Below are 23,722 nucleotides of genomic sequence, written 5' to 3'. Positions count from 1 at the left end.
CCTGGGCGACAGAGCAAGGCTCCGTCCCAAAATAAATAAATAAATAAATAACTTGGGTCATTATTAATGCTTACTAGATTTTTTTCTAAAGAAAAAACTAAAAATATGGTCAAAGGTCATGAAGTAGTAAAACTAGAAGGGGAGAAAACCCCTACTTCCTTCACAAGGACAGAGCCTGCTGCTGCTTTATGCCAAGTTTTGTTTCTACAGTAATTTCTTGTGTGGGTGTGTGTGGGTGTGTGTGTGTGTGTGTGTGTGATGGAGTTTTTGCTCTTGTTGCCCAGGCTGGAGTGCAGTGGCACGATCTTGGCTCACTGCAACCTCTTCCTCCTGGGTTCAAGTGATTCTCCTGCCTCAGCCTCTCGAGTAGCTGGGACTACATGTGCACACCACCATGTCTGGCTAATTTTTGTATTTTTAGTATAGATGGGGTTTCACCATCTTGGCCAGGCTGGTCTCGAACTCCTGTCCTCAGGTGAACCTCTTGCCTCGGCCTCCCAAAGTGCTGAGATTACAGGCATAAGCCACCACACCCGGCCCCAACCTTTACTTTATATTGCTTAGCAAGCTTGTCCAAGGCTGCATGTGGCCCAGGACAGCTTTGAATGTGGCCCAACACAAATGAATAAACTTTCTTAAAACATTGTGAGATTTTGTGATTTTTTTTAGCTCACTAGGTATGATTAGTGTTAGTGTATTTTATGTGTGGTCCAAGACAATTCTAATTCCAACGTGGCCCAAGGAAGCCAAAAGATTAGACACCCCTGGCTTATGGTTTCTTTTTTTGTTTTAGAGACGGAGTCTCGCTCTGTCGCCCAGGCTGGAGTGCAGTTGCGCGATCTTGGCTCACTGCAAGCTCCGCCTCCCGGGTTCACGCCATTCTCCTGCCTCAGCCTCCTGAGTAGCTGGGACTACAGGTGCCTGCTACCATGCTCAGCTAATTTTTTTGTATTTTTTTTAGTAGAGATGGGGTTTCACTGTGTTAGCCAGGATGGTCTTGATCTCCTGACCTCGTGCTCCACCCGCCTCAGCCTCCCAAAGTGTTGGGACTACAGGCGTGAGCCACCACGCCCAGCCGGCTTATGGTTTCTTACAACAAAGTTTATTGTATTTCTTTTTTGTATAAAAAGATTTAAAGTATTGGTCTTTTGAGGAAGTTAGATGCATCCCCACTATATTCCAGCTGAGTCATTAATCATGTCACTTAATGTTTTCCACATTAACTCGTTTGCTTTTATGAGGTGCTGAGGAATCAGTTCTTTCTGCAGAGGCTCAAGAAAAGGGCCTTTGGAGGCCCTTCTCAAAAAAAAAAAGAAAAAAGAGAGAAAACTATCACCTTGCAAAGCCCAGGTAACCCCCCGAACCCTAAGAGACACTAAAATGATCGTTGAGGGTTTAAATGCCACTATGTCTTGGAGTAGTTTATTACACGGCATTAGATGACTGAAACATGACTCACTGATACACACAATCAGAATTTGATATTTGCAAGATTAACTTCAAAAAGTAACATGAGGTAGGACCCTGAAATCATGACTGATGATGCAGGCCCAACTTTTTCGAAGTTCCCATGCTGGGAAAGAAAACAGAATGAGGGGGTGCCAGCTTTGGAATGGAAGCAGCCCTGGATTTCACCCCACCTCTGCCACTGAGCAGCTATGAGTTATATAAGTTCTCTTTGTTTCTCCATCTACAACATAAAGAGGACAATAACTACTTTTGGGAGTGGTTTTGAGAATAAATTGACATATGCTAAACATATGGCACTTTAGAGTTCAAGGTTTTTTGTTTGTTTGTTTTTTCAGACAGGGTCTCACTCTGTTGCCCAGGCTGGAGTGCAGTAGCATGATCAAGCCTCACTGCAGCCTTGACCTCCCAGGCTCAAACGATCCTCCCATCTCTGCCTCTGGAGTGCCTGGAATTACAGGCATGCACCACCATGCCCAGCTAATTTTTTTTTTTTTTTTTTTTTTTTTTTGTGGAGACAGTCTCACTATGTTACCCAGGTTGGTCTCAAACTGCTGGGCTCAAATGACCCTCCCACCTCAGGCTCCCAAAGTGCTGGGATTATGGGTGTCAGCCATTGTGCCCAGCCAATTCAATGTTGTTGAATGTTGAGAAAACAGGCCTCCTCAGAACTTCTAGAATCCCAAGAATGCTCCTCCCTGACCACACTTCAGTGTGCCCCTTGGGTCTCCTCACACCTGTGGGAGCCTCAGCTCCGGTGGGGATGCCGCTTCTTCAAGAACAGAGGCAGGAGCCTGGCCTGGTGTGCAGCTCCGTGCTCCCGTCTGCTATGCAGAAGCCATACCTGCCGTGTGGAAGGGTCCCTGCAGTGCCTGCACCAGGGCTTGGATTTCAGGCACATTCTCCAGCAGGGCTTGTCCAGTGAAGAGGGGGTTGATTTTGGCAGCTTTATGACCATGCTCGCGATATGCTGTCACCAACCTGGCAAGGCCGTGATCAACTAAATCAGGGGAAAATTTAAAAATACAAACAGTTTAGGAGACGACTACAAATCTCAAAAATCAGTTTTTCAAAGAAGCTCTTACAGCCCTAGACACCTTACTTTTCATTTATTTATTTATTTTATAGGGTCTTGTTCTATTGCCCAGGCTAGAGTGCAGTAGAACCATCACTTTTTTTTTTTTTTCTTTTTGAGACAGTCTCGCTCTGGTGCCCAGGCTGGAGTGCAGTGGTGCAATCTAGGCTCAATGCAAGCTCCGCCTCCCGGGTTCATGCCATTCTCCTGCCTCAGCCTCCCAAGTAGTCCGGCTAATTGTTTTGTATTTTTAGTAGAGATGGGCTTTCACCGTGTTAGCCAGGGTGGTCTTGATCTCCTGACCTTGTGATCCGCCCACCTCGGCCTCCCAAAGTGCTGGGATTACAGGCGTGAGCCACCGCGCCCGGCCAAGAACCATCATAGCTCACTGCAACTTGGGCTCAAGTGATCCTCCTGCCTCATCCTCCCGAGTAGCTGGGACTACAGGCATGCACCACCACACCTGGCTAATTTTTTTTTTTTGGTCGAGATGGAGTTTAACCATGTTGCCCAGGTTGGTCTTGAACCCCTGAGCTCAAGTGATTAATTCACCTTGGCCTCCCAAAGAAGGCCAAGAAACACATTTTTACAATTTGTGTTTTTATTTTCAGAACCCAGAGACAATTGTTAGCATATTTTCAAACTTTTTTTTTTTTTTTTGAGACGTTGTCTTGCTCTGTCGCCCAGGCTGGAGTACAGTGGTGCAATCTTGGCTCACTGCAACCTGCGCCCCCCAGGTTCAAGTCATTCTCCTGCCTCAACCTCCCGAGTAGCTGGGACTCCAGGCGCCCGCCACCACACCCGGCTAATGTTTTGTATTTTTAGTAGAGACAGGGTTTCACCGTGTTAGCCAGGATGGTCTTGATCTCCTGACCTCGTGATCTGCCTGCCATGGCCTCCCGAAGTGCTGGGATTACAGGCGTGAGCCACTGCACCCGGCCCACATATTTTAAAACTTCTAAGGTCTATTTTATGAACAAGCATTGCCATGGAATGATTTCAGAGCCATCTATGCATTTGGGTTTGTATTCTAGGCACTGCCAAAGCACACCTCTTTACTTGTAGCAGGTTTAGTGAGGAAAGAACACAGAGGTGTTGAACACGCACAGGATGTGTTTGCACTAATACAGCAGTTAGGTGATGCCATAATAGGTCAAATAAACAAATCAAACCATCCCAGGAAATGAACTGATTTCAGCTTGGGAGTTAGTCCTATAAACTGCTAAGGATTCTATTTTGAACCTTATTCAAGTTCTCCATCACTGTCATATGAAGTAGGAAGCCTTCATATTTGTGGCTAAAATCCAGATAGACTATGTCTAAAGCACGGCCCTGTGGGCCACTCTCACCTTTTATTTTTTTATTTTGTTATTTTTTTTTGAGACGGAGTCTCACTGTCGCCAGGCTGGAGTGCAGTGGCGCAATCTTGGCTCACTGCAGTCTCTGCCTCCCAGGTTCAAGTTATTCCCCTGCCTCAGCCTTCCGAGTAGCTGGGACTACAGGTGCGTGCCACCATACCCGGCTAATTTTCTGTATTTTAGTAGAGATCGGGTTTCACCATGTTGGCCAGGATGGTCTCAATCTCCTGACCTCGTGATCCAGCCCCCTCGGCCTCCCAAAGTGCTTGGATTACAGGCGTGAGCCACCGCGCCCAGCTCCCACTCTCTCCTTTTAAGAACATATTCTTCCCTGGGCTCTACAGCATTGCAGGAACCTGATTTTCTTTCTAACTCCAGAGCTACTCAACCTCAGTCACTTTTGGGGGACTTCTCTTTGCCCATCTCGAAATATTGGTAGCCAGGCATGGTGGTGCACACCTATAATCCCAACTACTCAAGAGGCTGAAGGAGGAGCTTGAACCCAGGAATTCGAGGCTGCAGTGAGCTGGAATCTCACCACTGCACTCTAGCCTGGGTGAGAGAGCAAGATCCCATCTCTAAAAAATAAAATACATAAAATATTGGTACTCCCCAGCTCTCTGAACGTTCCTCACACTCCTGGGCTTAATCAGAACTTGGCTGTCCCTAGAGGGCATGAGTACAACGTGAAGGCACTCAGTGGCCCTCACCCGCACCCTCCCATCTTGAAGACAAAGGTAGGCCCTCCTCATTCTTCACTGACAGCCCCCTATCATTAGTTCTGTCTTTATAAACCCATCCTCTGAGGGACAAGCAATGGCACTAACTCATCTCAAATTGCCGACAGCCATTAAAAAATAATATTGTAGAAGAATGATTGATGAAAAAGCATCAAGACTTAATGAATGGCCGGCACAGTGGCTCATGCCTGTAATCCCAGCACTTTGGGAGGCCAAGGCGGGCCAAGGTGACCTCATCACCTGAGGTCAGGAGTTTGAGACCGGCCTGGCCCACATGGTGAAACCCTGTCTCTACTAAAATCAAGAAATTAGCCAGGCCTGGTGGCAGATGCCTGTAATCCCAGCTACTCAGGAGGCTGAAGCAGGAGAATCGCTTGAACCCCGGAGGCAGAGGTTGCAGTGATCCGAGGTTGTGCCATTGTACTCCAGCCTGGGTGACGAGCATGAAACTCCATCTCAAAAAAAACCCAAAAAACTCTTAATGAATGACCACAATATATAAAGCATGCACTACGTTGTTACACTGTGTATGTATATACGAGTAGTTTATAATATATATTTTATCTTTTACTATATATATTAGTATATGTAATTATATATACTTATATATATGCACACACATATTTCATAAACAAAAGAAACTGATCAAAAATGTAAGTGATAATCCTATGAAGAAATTGCTGACTTGTTCTTTTTTCTTCCTTTTTTTTTTTTCATCAAAAACAGGGTCAGGCTGGCCGGGCTTGGTGGCTCATGTCTGTAATCCTAGCACTTTGGGAGGCGGAGGCAGGCAGATCACGAGGTCAGGAGATCAGGACTATCTTGGCTAACACGGTGAAACCCCGTCTCTACAAAAATACAAAAAATTAGCCAGGCGTGGTGGCGGGCGCCTGTAGTCCCAGCTACTCGGGAGGCTGAGGCAGGAGAACGGTGTAAACCCGGGAGGCGGAGTTTGCAGTGAATGGAGATTGCGTCACCGCACTCCAGCCTGGGCAACACAGTGAAACTCCGTCCCAAAAAAAAAAGAAAGAAGAAAAAAGAAACAGGGTCTGGCTATATTGCCCAGGCTGGACTCAAACTCCTGGTCTCAAGAGATCCTCCTCCCTCAGCCTCCCAAGTAGCTGGGATTACAGGTGCATGTCATCACACCCAGGCAGATTTGTTATTTTTTGCTTACTGTATTCTCGCAGTTTTCCACAGTGAACATGTACAAACTCTTTTTTTTGTTTGTTTGTTTTGAGATGGAGTCTCGCTCTGTCGCCCAGGCTGGAGTGCAGTGGCGTGACCTCGGCTCACTGCATGCTCCGCCTCCCGGGTTCACGCCATTCTCCTGCCTCAGCCTCCCAAGTAGCTGGGACTACAGGCGCCCGCCACCACGCCTGGCTAATTTTTTGTATTTTTAGTAGAGACGGGGTTTCACTGTGTTAGCCAGGATGGTCTTGATCTCTTGACCTCGTGATCCGCCCGTCGCGGCCTCCCAAAGTGCTGGAATTACAGGCGTGAGCCACCGCGCCCAGCCTAATAAAGCTCTTTTTTTTTTTTTTTTTTTTTTAATTTTTTTGAGACAGAGTCTTGCTCTGTTGCCAAGGCTGGAGTGCAGTGGTACCATCTCGGCTCACTGCAACCTCTGCCTCCTGGGTTCAAGCGATTCTCCTGCCTCAGCCTCCCGAGTAGCTGGGACTACAGGCTTGTGCCACTACATCCAGTTAATTTTTTTGTATTTTTAGTAGAGACGGGGTTTCACCGTGTTAGCCAGGATAGTCTGTATCTCCTGACCTCGTGATCCGCCCACCGCGGCCTCCCAAAGTGCTGGGATTACAGGCGTGAGCCACCACACCCGGCAATAAAGCTCTTTCAAATGCAGCCATTTAGTGGACTTGCTGCCTGACGCACTCTAAAAGCTTTGGTTTGTGGCTTCTCTCTAGCATATGCAGCACTGCTCTCATCAGTTGACTTTGTGCTTATAAGAATCAGTTCTATTTGTCCCTAAGCCAGTTGCTGTGGGAAAAAGTAAAATTAGGGGGAGAAATCAGAAAAATCTAGAGATTTTGCATTCAGATTGCTTTATTTTCTTTTTTCTTTTTTTTTTTTTTGAGACGGAGTCTCGCTCTGTCAAAATTGTTTTAAAAGAAAAAAAAAAGAAGTAAAAAAAAGAAGCAAAATAAAAATAAATGGAATTAACTGATCAAGTTCCAATTTCAAACGCTCTAGATAAAACGTACTTCAACTGTACTACCTTTATAATAAAGAACGAAATTAAAAGATTTAATTCTTTTTCTCTGGAAGGATAGAAAAATAAATAAAAATAAAATTTAAAAGAATGAGAGCACAGCAATAGAATTATTCATAAAATACTTCCTATTACTGGATGGCCACTGTGGCTCACACCTGTAATCACTTTGGGAGGCTGGGGCAGGAGGGCCTCTTGAGGTCAAGGGTTTGAGACCGGCCTGGGCAACAGAGTGAGACCCTGTCTCTACAAAAAATACAAGAATTGGACGGGCGCAGTGGCTCACACCTGTAATGCCAGCACTTTGGGAGACCCAGGCGGGCGGATCACAAGGCCAGGAGATCGAGACCATCCTGGCTAACACGCTGAAACCCCATCTCTACTAAAAATACAAAAAAATTAGCCAGGCATGGTGGCGGGCGCCTGTAGTCTTGGCTACACAGGAGGCTGAAGCAGGAGAATGGCGTGAACCTGGGAGGCGGAGCTTGCAGTGAGCAGAGATCGTGCCACTGCACTCCAGCCTGGGCGACAGAGCGAGACTGAGACTCTGTCTCAAAAACAAAACAAAAAAATACAAAAATTAGCTGGTTGCGGTGGCACGTGCCTGTGATCTCAGCTACTGAGGAGACTGAGGTGGGAGGATCACTCGAGCCCAGGAGTCTGAGGCTGTGGTAAGCTGTAATTGTGCCACGGCACTCAGCCTGGGCGACACAGAGTGTCTCAAAGAAAACAAAACAAAACAAAAACAAAACAAAAACAAAAACAAAACTTTCTATTACTGCAGAAATGAAAGAATTACTACAAGAGAAAAATGAATACCTTTACATTAGGCGTAATACCACCCAAACAGTTTACTGTTCATAATATCTGCAAAAGGTCACAGGAATTAGATTTGATGTTTAAGTCCCTAACGAAGCCAGAGAGAATAGAGAAAACAACAGCAGATACACGCCTGCACTCCTCTTAAAAATAAAGGAGAATATCGGAGGCATGCTTCTGGCTAAGAAGACTAACACATGGTAGACGCTCAAGAAATACTTGTTATTATTTGAATGAAGTCCTGAGATCAACAGTCATGCTTCATGATAAAAGCTTTTCAGAGCCCTCAAACTTAGAGTACAAGAGCTGAAGCAGCTTCTTCTCCCTCACTGTGCACCCTCCCATGCCAAGCTGTGGGGCCCGGTGGGCATGCACACATTACTCCAGTCTGCCTTGCTGCTGGAGAGGCTGAGTCAAGCTAGGCCAGACTGAGCTTTTCCAGATTTTGAAACTCGGAATTGAGAGATAGCTCATGAGAAAAGAGCTAGCCAGAGACTGCGGCCTTCAGAAAAGCCTGGTTGAAGGCAGATGGCTTGAGCTCAGGAGTTCAAGACTAGCTTGGCCAATATGCGAAACCCTGTTTCTACTAAAAATACAAAAATCAGCCAGGCATGGTGGTGAGCACCTGTAGTCCCAGCTACTCAAGAGGCTGAGGCAGGAGAATCTCTTAAACCCAGGAGGTAGAGGTTGCAGTGAGCCGAGATCATGCCACTGCACTCCAGCCTGGGTGACAGAGCGAGACCCTGTCCAAAAAAAAAAAAAAGTAAAAGAGCTAATATTTTCATGGGTTGGGTGCGGTGGCTTATACCTATAATCCCAGAACTTTGGGAGGCAGAGGTTAGTGAGTCACTTGAGGTCAGGAGTTTGATACCACCCTGGCCACCATGGTGAAACCACATCTCTACTAAAAATACAAAAATTAGCTGGGCGGGGTGGCACATGCCTGTAATCTCAGCTACTCAGGAGACTGAGGCAAGAGAATCACTTGAACCCAGGAGGCAAAGGTTGCAGTGAGCCAAGATCGCCCAACTGCAATCCAGCCTGGGCCACGGAGTGACTGTGTCTCAAAAAAACCAATAAACAGGTCCGGCATGGTGGCTTATGCCTGTAATGCAAGCACTCTGGGAGGCCAACGTGGGTGGATCACATGAGGTTGGGAGTTGGAGACCAGCCTGACCAACACAGAGAAACTCCGTCTCTACTAAAAATACAAAATTAGCCAGGCATGGTGGTACATGCCTGTAGTCCCAGCTACTCAGGAGGCTGAGGCAGGAGAATCACTTGAACCCAGGAGGTGGAGGTTGTGGTGAGCCGAGATCATGCCATTGTACTCCAGCCTCAGCAAGACGAGCAAAACTCCATCTCAAAAATAAAGAACACCCGTGAATCACTACTCCTAAACCCACCTCCATTTTAAATTGGCATTGTTGATAAATAAATTCAAGTTTCCTTGGAAATTGAGGTTTACAGAGGTGAAAGTACAAGCTGTTACAAATACCTAGTTACAAAGAACACTCATCATGGGTCAAATTGTAACTAGTGAAACCACTGCCATCCAAAAGCTTACTAGAGGCAAATTCAATATCTATTTATTTATTTATTTGTACATATTTATTTATTTATTGAGACAAGAGTCTTGCCCTGCCACCCAGGCTGGAGTGCAGTGGCCTCATCTCAGCTCATTGCAACCTCAGCCTCCCAGGTTCAAGTGATTCTCCTGACTCAGCCTCCTGAGTAGCCGGTATTATAGGCACACACCACCAGGCCAATTTTTGTATTTTTAGTAGAGATGGGGTTTCACCATGTTGGCCAGGGTGGTCTCGAACTTCTGGCCTCAAGTGATCTTCCCAGCTCGGCCTCCCAAAGTGCTGGGATTACAGGCATGAGCCACCACGTCCAGCCTCAATATCTCTTTAAAGCCTTAATACAAGGGAAGTCTTAGTGAATGATGTGGTCATCCTATGTAGACATTTATTTTAGCCAAGATAAACATATGAAGAAAGAAGGCCAGTGAACCGGGCATGGTGATAAACACATGAAGAAGATAAACATATGAAGAAAGAAGACCAGTGAACCGGGTGCACGCTGAAGTGAGCTGTGACTGCACCACTGCGCTCCAGACTAGGTGACATAGCAAGACCTCGTCTCAAAAATAAAAATAAAACACAGTAACAGTTTAATATGTTGCCCCATATATAAAGATACTTGATAATTAATGTTATGTTTGCACATACAAAATGCAAATATACTATATGTCACAAATAAATTGCATATATAGAACCCTCTTTTCATTCCTTAGGAAGTATAAATTATTTGGGGCTGGACACGGTGGCTCACGCCTATAATCCCAACACTTTAGGGGGCTGAGGCAGGCATATTACCTAAGGACAGGAGTTCGAGACCAGCCTGGGCAACATGGTGAGACCCTGTTTCAAGTGATCTGCCTGCCTCGGCCTCCCAAAGTGCAGGGATTACAGGCGTGAATCACTGCGCCCAGCCCCACGTCTGCCACCACGCCCGGCTAATTTTTGTATTTTTGGTAGAGACGAGGTTTCACCATGTTGGCCAGGCTAGTCTTGAACTCCTGACCTCGTGATCCACCCATCTTGGCCTCCCAAAGTGCAGGGATTACAGGCATGAGCCACTGCGCCCGGCCTAATAAATAAAATTTAAAAAATAAAAAGATTTGATATGAAATATGAGGTGAAAAAGATAAAGGTGGATTGCTCATCCCAGATTACTATAATACCTCTGTGGCAGAGACTGCTACAATTCCCAAATTCCATTCTCCCCTCTCTTTGATAGTAATAGAGAGCCCAGTATATGGCCACCCAGAATAAAGAGCCACTTCCCAGCCTTCCCCATAACCTGGTGGCCATGTGACTAAGTTTTGGACAATGAGAACGTGGCAGCAATGTATGCAACTTCTGGGTCATGACCTTAAGGGGAAGGAAAGAAAATATCCCTTCTCTGTGTATATCACAACACCTGAACTCTTCCAATCTAATACAGAATTTGGTACCAGAGGTGGGTTGCTGCCCTAACAGAGCCTAAAAATATATATGGCATTGGATTAGCAGCCAGGCAATGGGTACCAAGGACACAGGTATTTCCACCTAGAAAGCTGATGGGCAGTGTTATCCTACAGGACAAAACATTTGGTGAAACTGAGGCAGACTACATGCCCTTGAAACCTGTAGCTCAGGAGGGTATGTTCATTGTTTCTTGTCACTTTCAGGAAGGCCCAAGAAGAAAGATGAGGTCAAGTTGGAGCTCCCTAATGAGGAAGTAGACAGGAAGGGGAATTTGGCTCTGCAAAAAGGAGGTATCCTCTTGGCCAGGCACGGTGGCTGGCTCATGCCTGTAATCCCAGCACTTTAGGAGGCGAAGGCCAGTGGATCACTGCAGGTCAGGAGTTCAAGACCAGCCTGGCCAACATGGTGAAGCCCCATCTCTACTAAAAATACAAAAATTAGCTGGGCATGGTGGCGGGTGCCTGTAATCCCAGCTACTCAGAACACTGCGGCAGGACCATCGCTTGAACCCGGGAGACGGAGGTTGCAGTGAGCCAAGATCGTGCCACTGCACTCCAGCCTGGGCGACAAAGCCAGACTCCATTTTAGGATTAAAAAACGAGAGAGAGACAGAGATACGAGGTTTATTTTAAATGCCCTCCGAAGTGAAGAGCAAAATATTGAAGTTCTAGTGTGTGATTGATGGAACATTCAAAGGTCAGGTGCCCAGATGCTGAAGGGGATCTTCAACGTTAATCTAATGATCAGATCAAAGATGCCAAATGATTTTCCTCTAATAAGCAATCTGTATTTATCTTCTACTCCGTGAGGATAAATAATGATACAATAATTTTAGAGTATAAACCAAATACTCAAAATTAGTCTCTCAAATGAGCATGCAACAGAAGTTCCAAAAACTGATACTCATGACTGTTAATTCATTAAAACCACCAGCACATATCGAGGAGTCAATAGAGTGGCTAAAATGAAAAGAAACCCCACCAGCACATAGTTCCAAATTCAGCAGAGTTAAGAGTTAAACTCTGAAATTAAAGTAACAGACTAGCTACAAGGAGACAAATACATAATAAATATCAGGCTGTCTTCCAAGTCTGGAACTAACTGCCCACTTCTCCCAAGCAGTGCAGTCTTGGACCCCCCACCTGCTCACATAAAAGCCTCAGAGATGGTCCTGGAAATATATCCTTGGGAGACCTTAAAACTTTACTTCTCCCACAGCTCCGCCTCATTAAAGAGTTGGTTTTCTAGGCTGGGTGCCGTGGCTCAGCGTGTAATCCCAACACGTTGGGAGACCGAGGATGCAGGATCAGCTTGAGCTCAGCATTTCAAGATCAGCCTGGGCAACATGGTGGGACCCCATCTCTACTACAAGTGAAAAAAAGAAAAAAAAAAAGCCGGGCGTGGTGGTCCCTCTGTGTCCCCAGCTACTCAGGACGCTGAGGTGGAAGGATAGCTTGAGCCCAGGAGTTCAAGGCTGCAGGGAGCTGTGGGCACAGCACTGTACTCCAGCCTGGGCCACAGAGCGAGACTCCCTCTCAAAAAAAAAAAGGAAAGAAAAAGAAAAAAAGATTTTCTCACACGTTTCCAACAAAGGAAAGAAAAGCCCTTCCAAAACCAGGTCTGGACCAGCAAGATGGGAAGACCACCCAAGCGTGGACCTCAAGGATCCTCAGTTACATAGGCCGGACGGGGGATGACCCCGACACTGCGCACCCACACCTACCCTCTGCTCCCCTCACCTCCCCCTCCTCTCCACCGGCCGCGCGTTCAGGCCGGCGGCCGGTTCCCCGACCCCGACACCCCACCGCAAGTCGGCCAGGGGAAGCTTCTGCGTCCCAGCCCCGCTCCCGCCGCCCAGGCCCCATCCCCGACCTGGGGGGCGCTCCAGGGCGCCCTGGGGCTTGCGGCTCTCGGGCTTCCTCGGCCGGTAGCCGTAAACGCCCCGCTCGGTCTGGTAGCCACGCCAGAGGAGAGGGGGAGCCCGGCCGAGGCCCCGTCGTGCTGCTGCCGCAGTAGCAGAGGCCATGTTCACCGATCTCCCTGCCAGCATGCTAAGGCGGGAGCCCGAAGGGGTCCCACCGGCCCTGGTAAATCCGGGACTCGCCAAGGGGAGGCCGGAGCCCCGCCCCCAGACAACGCCCCCACCCCTGATTGGCCGAGGGGCCGGACGCTGGAAGCCAATCCGTGGCAGCAGCACTCACAGCGAAGCCACGCCCAGGATTGGGGCGGGATTCCAGGGCGGTGCGGGCGGCTGAGACCGCTCTGCTACACCGCAGCGCGGGGCAAGTAAGTGTTCCGCGGGGCGGCACCTGCTCCCAGTACGAAACTGGATGTAGCTGCAGCGCCTGTAGTCTCCGGCCGGGAGTGTTCACCCATCACGCCTCTGTCCAACCGCATAGACACAGTCTAGGGGGTCTGTTACAGAAAGGACAAATTAGCCACAGGGTGGATAGGAAATGGCTAGGACTGAGACCAGGGAACACAAAAAGCAAAGGTTATTTAGCGCAGCTACAAAATCAATACCCCTATTTTTTTTGTTTTCTTAAGAAACATTAAGAGAGGCCGGGCGCGGTGGCTCACGCCTGTAATTCTAACACTTTGGGAGGCCAAGGCAGGAGGATCATCTGAGGTCAGGAGCTTGAGACCAACCTGTCCAACATGGCGAAACCCCATCTCTACTAAAAATACAAAAATTAGATTGGGCGCGGTGGCTCACACCTGTAATCCCAGCACTTTGGGAGGTCGAGGCGGGCGGATCACCTGAGGTCGGGAGTTCAAGACCAGCCTGACCAACATGGAGAAACCTCGTCTCTACTAAAAATACAAAATTAGCCGGGCATAGTGGTGGGTGCCTGTGGTCCCAGCTACTCAGAAGGCTGAGGCAGGAGAATCGCTGGAACCCGGGAGGCAGAGGTTGCGGTGAGTTGAGATGGCGCCATTGCACTCCAGCCTGGGCGACAAGAGCGAAACTCCGTCACAAAAAAAACAAAACAAAACAAACATAAACTGGCCACAGTGGCTCAGGCCTGTAATCCCAGCACTCTGGGAGGCCGAGGAGGGCAGATCACGAAGTCAGAAGTTCGAGACTATCATGGCTGCTATGGTGAAACTCCGTCTCTACTAAAAATACAAAAATTAGCCGAGTGTGGTGGTGGGTGCCTGTAGTCCCAGCTACTCGGGAGGCTGAGGCAGAAGAATCGCTTGAACCCTGGAGGCAGAGGTTGCAGTGAGCCAAGATGTGCCCACTGCACTCCAGCCTGGGCGACAGAGGGAGACTCTGTCTCACAAACAAAAAACATTAAGAGAGAAAGAAGAAAATAGGATAAAGGGAGCAGGGAAGAAAGGGATGAGAGTCAAAAGAAATTGGACATGAACGATTAGTTGGTCTGTCTCTGAGTGAGTTTCCCAAATGATTTTTTTCTGTGGCTGACTTTTAACTTTGCCAGTGGCCGGGCGCGGTGGCTCACGCTTGTAATCCCAGCACTTTGGGAGGCCAAGGCGGGCGGATCACGAGGTCAGGAGATCGAGACCACGGTGAAACGCCGTCTCTACTAAAAATACAAAATTTAGCCAGGCGTGGTGGCGGGCGCCTGTAGTCCCAGCTACTCGGAGAGGCTGAGGCAGGAGAATGGCGTGAACCCGGGAGGCGGAGCTTGCAGTGAGCCGAGATTGCGCCACTGCACTCCAGCCTGGGCGACAGAGCGAGACACCGTCTCAAAAAAAAAAAAAAACTTTGCCAGTATGGTAGGGGAGAGAGTCTGCATCCTTACCTGGTCGGTCATCCTTCGTTCCAGTAAGCTGTGCAGCTATACCCCAAACTCCTAGGAATATTATACATACAAGCCCAAGACATCCTCCTTCTTACTCATTCAACCAGTACACTCATAAAGCACTCTGCTGGGTTACAAAGATTAATAAGGCACAGTTTCTGCCCTTAGTTCCCAGTCTAGCCGTAGGTAGAACTCAGCACACAGGATGATAGATTATTTAATGTAGGCACATGTAGGTGCCCCCTGCAAGCACAGGAGCGTCATCCAGCACAGGTACTGTAGCTGGGACCCCTTAGGTCCATACTTTGGTGGCCTCCCCATCTTGCTAGTTTGGACCTGGATTTGGAAGGGCTTGTCTTTTTTTTTTTTTTTTTTTGAGACGGAGTCTCGCTGTCGCCCAGGCTGGAATGCAGTAGCAGAATCTCAGCTCACTGCAACCTCCATCTCCCGGGTTCAAGCAATTTCCCTGCCTCAGCCTCCCGAGTAGCTGGGATTACAGGCGCCTGCCACCAAGCCCAGCTAATTTTTGTTGCTGTTGTTTTTGTTTGTTTGTTTGTTTGAGACAGAGATTCTCTCTTGTTGCCCAGGCTGGAGTGCAATGGAAAGATCTCCACTCACTGCAATGGCAAGATCTCCACTCACTGCAACCTCCGCCTCCCAGGTTCAAGTGATTCTCCTGCCTCAGCCTCCCAAGTAGCTGTGATTACAGGCATGCGCCACCACACCCAGCTAATTTTTGTATTTTTAGTAGAGACAGGGTTTCTCCATGTTGGTCAGGCTGGTCTCAAACTCCCAACCTCAGGTGATCCACCCACCTTGGCCTCCCAAAGTGCTGGGATCACAGGCGTGAGCCATCGTGCCCAGCCCTGGCTAATTTTTTGTACTTTTAGTAGATACGGGGTTTCACCATGGTGGCCAGGCTGGTCTTGAGCTTCTGACCTCAAGTGATCAGCCTGCCTCAGGCTCCCAAAGTGCTAGGATTACAGGCGTGAGCCACCGCGCCTGGCCGGACTTGTCTTTTTTATTCCTTGGTTGTGAACCTGTGGGAACCTAGCTCTTTGGACAGGTAGGGCTGTGGGAAAAGAAAATTTCTGAGATCTGAGTGTGTTAGGGGAACCTGCAAGTGGAAGGGACATTGGAACAGAATCTTGAGGCATGAGGAGTTAGGCAAATGCACAAAGACAAGAGCACACCAAGGAGATGGCAGTGAAGAGTAGATATGGGATAACTGGATGATCTAAAGAGCTTTGAGTAGAAAGGAGGGGGTAATTACAGGATCAACGTCCCTCGAGTTGATCCACAAATGAAAAGATAATTGCCCTCTCACCTGTATCCAGCACTTAGTCAGGGGCATAGAGTCAAATCGAGACATTTAAATGAAAAAAAAAAAAAAAAATTAGCAGTGGCGGGCCTGTAGTCCAGTAGGAGCAGGAGAATGCTAATGCATCATAAAAAAAAAAAAAAAAAAAAAAAAAAAAAAAAAAAAAAAAAAAAAAAAAAAGAATTTATATGATATAAGAAGAGGAGGCCAGGCACGGTGGCTCACGCCTGTAATCCCAGCAGTTTGGGAGGCTGAGGCAGGTGGATGACCTGAGGTCAGGAGTTCGAGACCAGCCTGGCCAACATGGTGAAAACCCGTCTCTACTAAAAATACAAAAAAATTAGCCGGGCGCTGTGGCAGGCGCCTGTAATCCCAGCTACTTGGGAGGTTGAAGTAGGAGAGTCAATTGAACCCAGGAGGTGGAGGTTGCAGTGAACCGAGATCCTGCCATTGCACTCTAGCCTGGGCAACAAGAATGAAATTCCATCTCAAAAAAAAAAAAAAAAAAGGAAAGGCAAAGAATCAGATACATACTCATGTGCATTGATAGATTTGATCATGGAAGGATATGGGAGTTCTTTTCTGCTTCTAATTTTGGTGAAAAAGCAAGATCAGCAGCTGAGAGAGGGAGTGAGGAGATACGGGAGGAGGTTTGAAACGGAAGAAACAATTTTGAGATAATGGGCTGAGAAAGAGGACTTATTGGGAACAATCATGATTTGGGGGTTGCCAACAGCCCACTGAGGCTTCAAGACCAGTCAGAATGGTTGCGAGTTTTTCTCCAGATATATTCAGCTCCCTTTGCAGGTATAGAGCAGAATGGAGATGAGTTTACCCAAGTATGGGGTTTTGCTTAGCGGGTTTGATGAAGACATTAGGCAAGGGAGTGTTCACAGCATTGAGCCATAGAAACCGGGCTGGGTAAGGGGACAAGCAAAACGGAGGTTGACACTGAAAAATTGATAGGACCAGTGGATTGAGGGTAACAAGAGGCAGAGAGTTGAAATGCAGACACTAGTGTGAGTCAACTGGTGGTCAGATAGTGGGATGCTTGAAACTGAGATTTTGTATGGAAGGTGGACATTGGTACTACAGCGAGAGAAACCCCTTCCTGAGGCCTGTGGACCTCAGGTGAGAATCCTTGATGTAGATTGGCAGAGTTCAAAATGTTTCTAAAAGTTTGATAGCACGCTGTGTTGGTAAAGGTATGGGCAATAGGTACTCTCATACATTGTTGGTAAAAATGTAAAGTGGTACGAACTATATAGAGGGCAGACTGTCAATATCTTACAAAATTAATAAAATACATTCTGTTTGACCCAGCAGTTCCACCTTTAGGAATTCATACAAAGAACAGACTTTCATGTACACATTCACACACAATTTTGTACATATTCATTGCAGCGTTGTCTATAATTGAAAGAAAAGATTGTGAGGCCGGGCGCGGTGGCTCACGCCTGTAATCTCAGCACTTTGGGAGGCCGAGGCGGGCAGATCACGAGGTCAGGAGATTGAGACCATCTTGGCTAACACGGTGAAACCCCATCTCTACTAAAAAAATACAAAAAAATTAGTCAGGCGTGGTGGTGGGCACCTGTAGTCCCAGCTACTTGGGAAGCTGAGGCAGGAGAAGGGTGTGAACCCGGGAGGCGGAGCTTGCAGTGAGTCACGATCGTGCCACCTTACTCCGGCCTGGGCGACAGTGCTAGACTCTGTCTCAAAAAAAAAAAAAAAAAAAAAAAAAAAAAAAAACTTGTGAGCACCTAAATATCCAAAAATAGGGGATTACATAAAAGTCCTATACAATGGAATACTATAGAGTTGTAAAATAGAACAAAGCATGGCTGGGTACAATGGGTCACACCTATAATCCCAACACTTTGGGAGGCTGAGCTGGGAGGATCACTTGAGGCCGGGAGTTCAAGATCAGCCTGGGCAACATAGGGGGACCTCATCTCTATAGAAAATAAAAATAAATTAGTGGGGTGTGGTGGCACACACCTGTAGTCTCAGCTATTCAAGAGGCTGAGGTGGGAGGATCGGTTGAGCCCGGGAGGTCCGGGCTGCAGTGAGCCATGATCACACTACTGAATTCCAGCCTGGGAGACAGAGCAACACCTTGTCTCAAAAAATGAAATGAAATGAAATGAAATAAAAATATAGCCATACACACAAACACACACACATACATATATATCTTAGGAATTGTTCCAATTCAATAAATAATGAGCTGCTTCATTCTTTTTTTTTTTTTTTTTTTGAGATAGGGTCTTGCTCTTTCACCCAGGCTGGAGTGCAGTGGCGTGATCACTGCAGCCTCAACTTCTCAGGCTAAAGTGATCCTCCCACCTCAGCCTTCTGAGTGTTAGGGACAAGCTGCCCCAGGAACCCCCACCTCAATGCAGCTGGCCCTTACCCTGAATACTCTGCAGCTGCATTCCTGAACCCTTATCTAGGCACCACAGCAAGGTCACCGGACTTGCTATTACAGCCCTGCGGGCAGCATGGAGGAGGTCACAAGAAACATGGATAAACCTAAATTACACCTCTTGTAAATTCCTGTTTTCACAAGATAATGTATTGTAAGCCGTTCAGGAGATGCTATTGGTAAAGTTAACCAACAAACAACCCCAGGGTCTGTCTCCCCCATATAAACCCCTCATTTTGTAAGCTCAGGGCTGCCTCCTCTGACTGTGGTGGAGCAGCCCGGCAGGTTTATAAAATTACTTGCCTGACCTTGGGTCTCTCTCTCGTCCTTTCTTTCAGCTAACCTTACACCGAGTAGCTGGCAATACAGGTGCATGCCACCACACCAGGCTCATTTTTGTACTTTCTGTAGAGACAGGGTTTCACCATGTTGCTCATGGCTGGTCTTGAACTCCTGGGCTCAAGTCATATGCCTGCCTCAGCCTCCCAAAATGCTGGGATTACAGGCACGAGCCACCGCGCCTGGCTGAGAAACCTCTTTCTTACGTGAGTTCACTTGTACTTTAGGATAAAGCAAAACAGGATGAAAATTAAGAACTCCCGACTGCTGCTGGCATTGCTTTTGCATAAATACTGCTTGAGGAGGATTAGGAGCTAAATCAGAAAACAATTAAGGTGGCCATACTTTTCAAGTATTTAGACTTGCAAATCTTAAACTCGTAAGACCCATCAGTTTCCGCTGACAGACACAGTATCACAGTTTCATTTTACGCTCCATTTAATTTGCTTGCTCCATTCAACAGAGATGGGTTTTTGGGTCTGGGATTCAGAAAAGAAAGTAAAGATTTCAAAATCCGTCAAAATGGTCTTTCTCTATTACTTACCATAACCGAAGTCAAGGTCTTATATTAGTGCTATTACAAATAGTTTCTTTTAATCTTCTACTCCACAAAATTAAGTATTTCAGGATTGAATGTGATGAAGCACAGATGTTAAAACCATTCCTTCCTTCTAGGAAATGATTCTGGTATTGTGGTCTTAGCACATAATAAGCCATCAATACATCCCTGTCTGATGAATGCATTGCTAACAGTTGGGAAATCAAGTGGTCAGACAAGAGAAGGACTGCAGGACTAGGGATAAAAATAAAAAGACAGAGAGAGAGAAAAGAGCGCGATGGCTCACACCTGTAATCCCAACGCTTCGGGAGGCCAAGTCTATCTCCCCTGACTAACGAGAAAACTCCATGAGGGTAAAGATCTCTGTAGGTCTTGCTCACTGATGAGCTTATGAGCCTCATGCCTGGATGAACTGATCACTGTGCCTAGATGACCACTGAAGAACCAAGTGCCTGGAATAGTGATTGCCACAAAATAGGTGCATTGTAAATATTTGTCCAATGAACGTATGGGTGTCAGCACCCGACTGCCTGTATTCAAGTACTGATGCTAGCACTTATGGCTGTGGGGCCTTGGGAAGTTATTTAAACCCTCTAAGCCTCAATTTCCCTATTTGTAAAATGGGATTGTGGCCAGGCACGGTGGCTCATGCCTGTAATCCCAGCACTTTGAGAGGCCGAGGTGGGCAGATCACATGAGGTCAGGAGTTCCAGACTAGCCTGGCCAACATGGTGAAACCCTGTCCCTACTAAAAATACAAAAAATTAGCCAGGTATGGTGTTGTGCAGCTGTAATCCCAGCTGTTTGGGAGGCTGAGTCAGGAGAATTGGTTGAACCCGGGAGGTGGAGGTTGCAATGAGCCGAGATCATGCCACTGCACTCCAGCCTGGGCAACAAGAGCGAAACTCCATCTCAAAAATAAGCAAATAAAAATAAATAAATAAATAAGTAAAATGGGGTTGTAATAGTACCTACCTGATAGATTTGGTGTAACTATATGTAAAACACTTTACAACAGTCCCTGGCATATTGTAAGTACTTAAGGCATATTAACTATTATTATAACAAGGTCTTATTCACGACAGTGGCCCTTGGCATGATTCCTGGGATTTAACGATCTTGAACATGGATGAGGCCTGGTGAGCAAATCTGTACGTCAGGGTTCAAGACAATTAGCAATGACTGGGTGTAAGAATAGGAATATGAGGCTAGGCATGATGGTTCACGCCTGTAATCTCAACACTGTGGGAGGCCAAGGCAGGTGGACCACTTGAACTCAGGAGTTCCAGACCAGCCTAAGCAACATGGAGAAACCTTGTGTCTACAAAAAATACAAAAATTAAGGCCAGGCGGGGTGGCTCACGCCTGTAATCCCAGCACTTTGGGAGACCAAGCCGGGTGGATCACATAAGGTCAGGAGTTCGAGACCAGCCTGACCAATACGATGAAACCCCGTCTCTACTAAAAATACAAAAATTAGCCGGGCGTGGTGATGGGCGCCTGTAGTCCCAGCTACTCGGGAGGCTGAGGCAGGAGAACAGTGTGAACTCAGGAGGCAGAGCTTGCAGTGAGCCGAGATAGCACCTCGGCTATCTCATCTCAAGACTCCATCTCAAAAAAAAAAAAAAAACAAAAAAACAAAAATTAGCCAGTCGTGCTGGCATGTGCCTGTAATCCCAGCTACTTGGGAGGCTGAGACAAGAATCACTTCAACCCGGGAGGTGGAGGTTGCAGTGAGCTGAAATCGCGCCATTGGACTCCAGACTGGGCAACAAGAGTGAAACTCCATCTCAAAAAAGAAAAAAAAAAGCAAGAAAGAAAAGCAAAGAAAGAAAAAAAAAATTAGCTGGGCATGGTTGTGTGCACCTGCAGTCCAAGCTACTCCATAGGCTGAGGTCGGAGGATCACTTGAGCCCAGGTTGCAGTGAGCCATGATTACACCACTGCACTCCAGCCTGGGCTGGAATATTCTAGGTATTGGCTTATTTTTTCTCATTAATACAGTGTTCAAATATGCGAATGGTCAGTTCACTAGGCTAGACCCAGGACTATTTTATTTTTGAAGAAAGGTGTTTGCTTGGACTCTTTGGTTTATTTTTTTAAAGCACTGAGCATGCTAGAATTTACACTTTTTTAAATTAACGGCCAGGCATGGTGGCTCATGCCTGTAATCCCAGCACTTTGGGAGGCCAAGGCGGGTGGATCACCTGAGGTCAGGAGTTCAAGACCATCCTGGCCAACATGGTGAAACCCTGTCTCTACTGAAAATACAAAAATTAGCCGGGTGTGGTGGCGTGTGCCTGTAGTCCCAGTTCCTTGGGAGGCTGAGGCAGGAGAATCGCTTGGACCAGAATGGTGAGGATTGCAGTGAGCTAAGATGGTACCACCGAACTCCAGCCTGGGCTACAAGAGTGAAACTCTGTCTCAATAAATAAATAAATAAAACAAAATAACACATTTATTTATTTATTTATGAGACAGGGTCTCACTCCGTCACCCACGCTGGAGTGCAGTGGCGTGATCATGGCTCACTGTAGCCTTGACCTCCTGAGCTCAAGCGATTCTCCTACCTCAGCCTCCTGAGTAGCTGGGACTACAGGGGCCTGCCAGCCACCACACCCATCTGGAATTTGTACTTTTATTTTATTTTTAAAACTTTTTTGAGACAGAGTCTTGCTCTGTTGCTCAGGCTGGAGTGCTCTAGTGCAATCTCTCCTAACTGCAACATCTGCCTCCCAGGTTTAAGCGATTCTTCTCCCCCAGCCTCCCGAGTAGCTGGAATTACAGGTGCGTGCCACTATATCCAGCTAATGTTTGTATTTTTAGTAGAGACGGGGTTTCACTGTGTTGGCCCGGCTGGTCTCGAACTTCTGATCTCAGGCAATCCACCCACCTAGGCCTCCCAAAGTGCTGGGATTACAGGTGTGAGCCACCGCACCCAGCTGCATACCGTATTTTCTACCAACAACTTTTTGTTAATAGAAATTCTCAAATGATCATGATGATGGGGCATGTACATGTATTATTGAATTTGATATGTAACTCAAAATTTATCAAAACAGAGGACTAGTTTCACTTGCTTTCCTTACCCCTGCCCACTTTAATTAGAGTTTTTTTTTTTTTTTTTTTTTTTTGAGAAGGAGTCTCGCTCACTCTATTGCTCAGGCTGGAGTGCAGTGGCACCATCGTGGCTCACTGCAAGCTCCGCCTCCTGGCTTCATGCCATTCTCCTGCCTCAGCCTCCCCAGTAGCTGGGACTACAGGCACCTGCCACCATGCCCAGCTGATTTTTTGTATTTTTAGTAGAGACGGGGTTTCACTGTGTGAGCCAGGATGATCTCGATCTCCTGACCTCATGATCCACCCGCCTCAGCCTCCTAAAGTGCTGAGATTACAGGCGTGAGCCACCACTCCCAGCTTACTAGAGTTTTAAGAAGAGTAGGGTATACATGACCAACTATTCAGACCCAGAAGGGCGAGAAGATGGGATTTATTCAAATCAACTCTTTAGGGTAGACGAAAACATCCTTTTGCTATTGCTATTACTTATTCTCATTTCTTCCTTGGTTGACAGAAATTCCTTAAAAAATGATGGCTCATGCCTGAAATCCCAGCACTTTGGGAGGCTGAGGCGGGCGGATCATTCTAGGTCAGGAGTTGGAAACCAGCCTGGCCAACATGGTGAAACCCCGGCTCTACTAAAAATACAAAAAAATTAGTTGGGCCTAGTGGCAGTTGCCTGTAATCTCAACTATTCAGGAGGCTGAGGCAGGAGAATCGCTTGAACCTGGGAGGTGGAGGTTGCAGTGAGCCAAGATAGAGCCACTGCACTCCAGCCTGGGTGACAGAGTGAGGCTCTGTCTCAAAAACAAAAACAGAAACAAAACAAAACAAAAAATTACTTATTTTCAGCCAACAGTGATGGCTCCTGTTCATAATTCCAACACTTTGGGAAGTCAAGGCAGGAAGACTGCTTGAGGCCAAGAGTTCAAGACCAGCCTGGGCAACATAGAAAGATCCTGTCTCTATTTCATAAAATAAAATTAAAATACATATATAACATTTTTAAAATGATCACTTACTTTCTTTTCTTTCTTCTGGCTAATACCCATGATCATCTCTTTTTCCTCATTTAAACACCCTCATTGTGAAATGTATCATATTTACAAAAATATATGAATATAAGTACATGTATATGACAGTAATTTTCTTTTTTTTTTTTTGAGATGGGATTTTGCTCTGTTGCCCAGGCCAGAGTGCAGTGGCATGATCATGGCTCACTGCAGCCTTTACCTCCGGGGCTCAAGCAATCTTCTCACTTCAGCCTCCCAAGAAGCTGGGTCCACAGGCATGCACCACCACGCCTAGCTAATTTTTGTATTTTTTTGTAGAGATGGGGTCTTACTATGCTGCCCAGGCTGGTCTCAAAACACCTGGGCTCAAGCAATCCTCCCGCCTCAGCCTCTCAAAGTGTTGGGATTATAGGCATGAGCCACTATGCCCGGCTGATAGGTAATATTAAAATAATGATTATCATTGTACTAGTAATCTATTGGTGTGTGACAAATTACCCCACAACTT

General features: G+C 46.8%; 1 protein-coding gene across 1 annotated transcript in view; it reads right to left on the bottom strand.

The window, feature by feature from the left end:
* The window catches only part of DHTKD1 (dehydrogenase E1 and transketolase domain containing 1), a 57,299-nt gene extending 44,438 nt beyond the window's left edge, over positions 1-12,861 (bottom strand). The window contains exons 1-2 of the mRNA XM_003257672.4: positions 12,597-12,861; positions 2,312-2,467 (exon numbers count right to left, since the gene is read on the bottom strand). Coding sequence (XP_003257720.2) covers positions 2,312-2,467; positions 12,597-12,774 — 334 coding nt within the window. The 5' untranslated portion in view covers positions 12,775-12,861. The remainder of the gene's footprint in view (positions 1-2,311; positions 2,468-12,596) is intronic.
* Positions 12,862-23,722: the final 10,861 nt, after the last annotated feature.

The sequence above is a fragment of the Nomascus leucogenys genome, chromosome 9, assembly GCF_006542625.1.
Source record: "Nomascus leucogenys isolate Asia chromosome 9, Asia_NLE_v1, whole genome shotgun sequence".
In the NCBI taxonomy this organism is placed as follows: Eukaryota; Metazoa; Chordata; class Mammalia; order Primates; family Hylobatidae; genus Nomascus; species Nomascus leucogenys.
This window is presented reverse-complemented; position numbering and strand designations above follow the sequence as displayed.